Source organism: Petaurus breviceps, unplaced genomic scaffold (assembly GCF_028583685.1).
Source record: "Petaurus breviceps papuanus isolate PSGF00001 unplaced genomic scaffold, PetGlider_PUasm1.0 90740, whole genome shotgun sequence".
Classification (NCBI taxonomy): domain Eukaryota; kingdom Metazoa; phylum Chordata; class Mammalia; order Diprotodontia; family Petauridae; genus Petaurus; species Petaurus breviceps.
The window spans coordinates 4,328,711-4,334,710 of record NW_027187330.1 but is presented as its reverse complement, the minus strand read 5'-3'; the positions used below and the strand labels follow the sequence as shown (position 1 = coordinate 4,334,710).

The window sequence follows — 6,000 nt, the reverse complement described above, 5'->3', positions numbered from 1 at the left end:
GGGGATGGACTTATATGTAGACATTTTTGTGTTTTGAACTTAGCTAATGTGACCCAGCAGATGGTACAGTGGAAAGAGTACAGGGTCTGGCGTCAGGAAGACTCATTTTCCTCAGTTACAATCTGGCCTCAGACATTTAGCAGCTGTATAACCCTGGGTAAGTCACTTAACCTATTTGCTTCAGTTTCCTCATTTGTAAAATAAGTTGGAGAAGGAAATGACAGCCCACTCCAGTATCTCTGCCAGGAAAACCCCAAATGGGATCGTGAAGTCAGATAAACGTCTTAAAGTAGTTAAATCTTTGGCTTAATTATAGCTGTAACCAGTCTTGGTTTTTTGCTTTCTCAGTGGAGAGGGATGTGTAAATAAAAATTAATTTAATTTTTTAAAACAGTCTCGGTTCTAGCACGACCTTTCTGTGCCTCGGTTTCCTCATTTAGAAGCCAAGCCGTTCCCAAGGTCTCTTCCAGGTTTAAATGACCTTTCACTTCTCGGCACTGAAACTTCCCGTGCTTCTGGCAGCGAATCGGAGACACCCGCGGTCGCCTGCAGACGAAGGCGCCAGAAGGGAGTATCCGGTGATCGGACTCTCTCAAGGTCGCCGGCTCCGGGGGGCTGAGCCCCGAAGTCCTGGGCCCCTTTCATCAGACCTGTAAGTTAGGGGCTGGGACCAGGCGGCGGTGGCCCTGCGGGCGTAGGCATGCCAGCCCCCGCTTACGGTGTCCTCTCAGAGGTCAAGCATGTCTCCCGGGAGGCGCGCACACAGAGTTCCGCTCCTTTCAGCGTACTAGACTCCGGAGGTGCAGCAGCCACTCGACCCTCTTTACGTTCGCCTTCCTACCCCCGGCCCCGACTATGTCGTCATCGCCGCCGGGCATGACGTTTCCAGCTATAGGAGAATCTGGCTGCCACTCGAGCAGTAGCTCCCGCTCACACCTAAGCCGGCTCAGGTTCCCCCTCCCTTCCCGACTTTCCCGTAATTTTCCGCGACCGGGTTGGCCCAGGTGATTGGCCCTCCCCAGCGAGACGCTCGCGACTGGCTGAGTGAAGGCGCGGGTTCCCGCCTCCCCCTCTACCATTGGACCGTGGTTTGCACTGCCCAGGCCCAATGGCTGAACGTGAGAATCTCCTCCCCCCAATACCATCTGTGCACCGTCTTGGGCGCGATAGGCTCCTGTCCCCTGTCAGGGATTTCAGGATCGACGCCTTTGGAGCAGGACCTGGATCCAGAGGAGTCCGCGCCCTTGCTGCCGCCCTCGGCCTGGCCATGCCTTCGTCCATCTTCGCCGATGTGCCCCAGGCACAGCCGGTCTTAGTCTTCAAGCTCACCGCAGACTTCCGGGAAGACCCAGACCCTCGAAAAGTCAACCTAGGAGTGGGAGGTAAGGATGCTGCTGGGGGAAGGAGGGAGGGGGCTGGAGGAAGCATCGCCATCCAGCAATGCCCCGCGGCCGGCCGTAACCCCGGGGCATCTGGAGGCCAGTGCGCCTGTCTCAAAGGTGGAGAAACTGAGGCAGGAAAAGGGCGAGGGAGCCCTATTGAATGGGAATGCAGCCTCTGACACATCCGCCTTTGAAGAGACCTTGATCTGTAAAGGGGGAGGGTGACGGCTCCCCTGACTGCGGTGGTCGCTCTCCGGCCCCGGCTGGAAGCGCTGTATTCATGGGTACATTTTCTCGTCCTCCGAGGCTCTTTCTGGGGCCCCACCAGGGTTTTGGCTTCAGCCCTGGATCTGGAGCCCTTGAATCTGGCTCTACTGGTTGTGTGACCTTGGGGAAAATCCCCTTTCCCTCCTCCACTGTGATATTAGCATAATAATCCTCATTTTCTCCCCGGGATCGGAGGGGGACTTGCTTTGGAAACTCGGATTCAGACCGTTTTCTGGGAGGCTTGGAGGGGCTTGGTGTGGGCACGGGGGCTCGTTTACCCTGAGAATGCCTCTCTTGTGTTTGTGACCTTCAGCGAACTCACTTTATTAGATAAAGGCCTAAGACACGCTCTTGAAGTCTCTGGGCTTTGTAAGCTCTGTGACTCTGGGCAGGAAGAATCTTGACCTCCTTGAGTCGCATGGTCCTTGCGTGTTAAAATGAAAACTTGGTTGTGGTGGCTTCTGAAGCCCATTCTTGGTGTAACGTGATGTGATTTATTTGCTGTTTCGCCATCACCACGTGGACATGTGAGCTTTCATAGATAATTTGCCTTGTCTGTCCAAAAGGTTGCCAAGTAGAGGGAGAAGTAATCCGTGGGAGGAAACAGATGAATAACGTTGAGGATGTGAGGGAAGAATGGATATTAAATCAAGGATGAATCGAAGGAGGGTTGAGATGTTTTTTTTCTCCTCTTGCCGGTCATTGTACAACACATATACTGCCACCAGTACAAAAAGAGGATCCATTTTAGGGATATGAGATGACCTGAGACAAAATTTTCAGACAATAGATTGGAGGAGGTGTTTGTTTGGATTTTAGTAGTAAGAGACAAAATGTTTTAGCAGATAATAGATTGGAGGAAGTATCTATTTAAATTAGCCTGAATGGGTGATAAGATTGTCCTGTAATACATACATTCTGCTGTGATCTTTTTCTGTACTAGAGAAATGATGTTCATCTAAGGCAGAGGTGGGGAACCTGCAGCCTCAAGACCACATGTGGCCCTGTAGGCCCTAAAGTGTGGCCCTTTGACTGAATCCAAACTTTAGAAACAAATCCGAGGATTTGTTCTGTAAAACTTGGATTGAGTCAAAAGGCTTCACCAAGAACCTAGAAGGTCACATGTGGCTTTGAAGCCACAGGTTCCCCACCCCTGAACTAAGGAGAATTCTCTTTAAAAAAAAAAAACAACCCTTCATAGGAAGTTATTTGGGTTTTTCTTCATATTGTAATATATTAATTTCTTTGGTTCTAAAGCTGTAAGGCCAAAGTTACTTTGGTGTCTCCTGTTGATGTAGAATAGATATATTCTGCCTTTTCTGGTCTGAAACCCTTGAAGTTAGGGTCAGATCATAGTGGTAGGCACATCTGTTTTTTGTGATTTAAAAAACAAAAAGGCCTTTGGGATGAGCTTTATATCATGATGTCTTTGTAATTTTTTTTTTTTTTAGAGTTCCAAGTAACTCTTTGCAAAGTTTTCAGAAACTTTGGGGGGAGGGAGAAGACACTCTAGTTGGGGACTCCTAGTGTAAAAATTCCTTTCCACCATGCAGACCTGCAGCATCTCTTAGAGAGTTGCCTGGGTGCACTGAGAGGTTTATCAATTTGCCTATGATCACACAGCCTTGTCAGAGGCAGAACTGAAAGCCCAGTTTTACTGACTTCAAGAACAGGCCTCTTCATCATTAGGCTGCAGAATTGAAGAATCTTAGGTTTCTGAGACCATCTAGTCTCATTTTGCAAATGAGAAAACTGAGAACTAGAGAGCCCCAAAGTCACATTCAACAACCTTGTAATGGTATTTTTAGCATGTCATGTGTAGTCTTCTGAGGCATTTAGACTGGGTACAAAAACTCCCCATTCAGTACCAAGTCTTCACTCAGGGCAGCACCACTGTCTTAGTGATCTAACATTAGTAGCCTGTCCTTGGCCTCTCTGTCTCATTGTATTCATGGATTATTGTCTTAGTTGTACGGTCCTATTGTATTCTCCGTAGGACTGAGGAGGTGAGTTATAGCAACTTCCTTTATGGAGAACGTATAACAGTAAGAAAATTGCTTCTAGGAAAACTCAAGGGAGATGCCTAGGCCACTCTACTATAATTAGTTATATTTTATTGTAAATCTGTCAATGATTAATGCAGTGTAATTTCAAGAACTCTACTACCCAGTTTGAATCAGGACTGAATTTGAATTCCAGTTAACAGGCTCCATTACTTAACTCTGTGACCTTCAGCTAGTAATGACTCAGGGCACTCCCCCGATTTGTAAAATGGAAATAATAGTACTACACTACTCATTGAAATGAATAAATAATACAGCTCTACCTGTTGTGTTGTATGGGGGAGTGCTATGTAAATCTTAATGGCATTGGCATGGTGAGGTTTAGGGGTGCTCAAGACCCCAAAATGCCAACATGCTGGGTCCTCCTGAATGAATTTGATTCAAGTCTTCTCTCAGCCAAAGTAAAGCAAAGTTTATTAAAGATTTGCCATAATGGGTAGAGTCTTAAGGAGCCTAAGTATCTGTGAAGCTTCTATTGGACAAGCAGGCCACAATAACCTGATGCAGACTGAGTCTGGCTAGATTGAATTCTCAGCCCCTTCTTGGAGGCAAGATGGACCTTACATATGGGAGGATTGAGGGGTGGTCTTGAGGAGGAGTCTAAGGAGGATCTTTGATGGAACTGAGGTCAGTCTCCAGTAATGGGATTAAAGGTGGGAAATAGCTGAAGGTTACCAGGAAATGACAGACAATGGAGGGCTAGGCTAATTTAAGGTTAACAGATTTGGGTATAGATATTTTGATAGGAGCAAAGGTGAGAAGTAGTTGGACAATGGAGAGCTAGGCTAGGTTAAGAGTAACAGAGTTTTGGGCCTAGCCTTAATGAAAGGCCTGTGGCCTCAGACAAATGCCTTATCAAGTGGGAAGATTCAGTCAGAGTTTAAGGGGTTTCCCAGAGCCTGAACCCCATCAATTCCAGCAGAGCAAAAGCCTAGCAATGGACTATGCATCTGAGGACCAGACTAAGTATCCAAAAGTTTACAGGGTGAGAAAATCTTTAGCTATGGCAACTTTCCTGAACAGATCTCCCCTAATAATGGTTTTTTTTTTTGCTTTTTGGAGGGGCAGTTGGGGTTAAGTGACTTGCCCAGAGTCACACAGCTAGTAAGTGTCAAGTGTCTGAGGCTGGATTTGAACTCAGGTCCTGCTGACTCCAGGGTTGGTGCTGTATTCATTGCATCTCCTAGCTGCCCCAATAATTTTGATTTCTAGTAAAGATGTTGACTAGAATAATCTGACACACAATGAGTCTATGCTAGATTGAATTCTCAGCCCCTTCATGGAGGCAAAATGAATCTTGCATACAGAAAGATTTTGGGAGGATTTAGGAGTGGTTTTGGGGAGAGGCTTGAGGAGTCTAAGGAGGATCATTGAGGGGACTGAGGTCAAACTCCAGTAATGGGATTAATGGTGGGGAAATAGCCGAAGGCTACCTGATTATGACCAACAATGAAGGGCTAGATTAGTTTAAGGCCAACAGATTTGGGTGTGGATATTTTGATAGGATCAAGGGTGGGAAGGAGCTGGACAATGGAGAGCTAGGCTAGGTTAAGAGTAGTAGAGATTTGGGCCTAGCTATAATGAAAGATATATGACCTCAAACAAATGCCTCATCAAGTGGGAAGATTCCATCAGAGTTCAAGGGTTTTTTTTTTTTCCCAGAACCTGTACTCTATCTGTCAAGACATGGTGAAGGGGATAGAGTGCTGGGCCTAGAGTCATGCAAACTCAACTTCCTTAGTTCAAATCCTGTATCAGACACTTTAAGTAGTTGTGTGACCCTGGGCAAGTCACTTACCCCTGTTTGCCTCAGTTTCCTCTTCTGCAAAATAAGCTGGAGAAGGAAATGACAAATCTCTTTGGCAAGAAAACCCCAAATGGGGTTACAAAGAATCAGACATTACTGAAAAAATAAGTGAACAACAAATCTTTGTGTGTGAGTCACAAAACAATTAAGAAGACTATTTCCTGCAATTGACTACTAGATAATTAATCCTACTTAACTGAAGGATTTAATTTTTAGCCATTAAAAAAATGACTTTTATTTTCAAAGGCAAAGTGTTTTTTTATTCTGCATGGCAGATAAGAAATGGTTTTCCTTCTTTCCACCTTAAATATTCAAGAGAAGTTCCATGTTAGAAATATACTCTTCCTCCTCTTGGAGCCCTCCCCCCATCCCCAACACTAACATTGCCTTGGCTTTTAAAGTTAAGATCTGATATGAAAACAAACTATTAGGTTTAATACTAATTAAAAAGGGGGTGGCTAGGTGGTGCAGTAAGTAAAGT

At 45.8% G+C, this 6,000-nt stretch overlaps 1 protein-coding gene across 2 annotated transcripts in view; it reads left to right on the top strand.

The window, feature by feature from the left end:
- The first annotated feature begins 1,093 nt into the window (after positions 1 to 1,093).
- GOT1 (glutamic-oxaloacetic transaminase 1) overlaps positions 1,094 to 6,000 on the top strand; it is a 34,185-nt gene continuing 29,278 nt past the window's right edge. For both annotated transcript variants that reach the window (XR_011164251.1, XM_069067171.1), the window contains exon 1: positions 1,094 to 1,382. Coding sequence is in view for 1 of the 2 variants with exons in the window: in XM_069067171.1 (XP_068923272.1) it covers positions 1,109 to 1,382 (274 nt within the window). In the remaining variant the exon portion in view is untranslated. The remainder of the gene's footprint in view (positions 1,383 to 6,000) is intronic.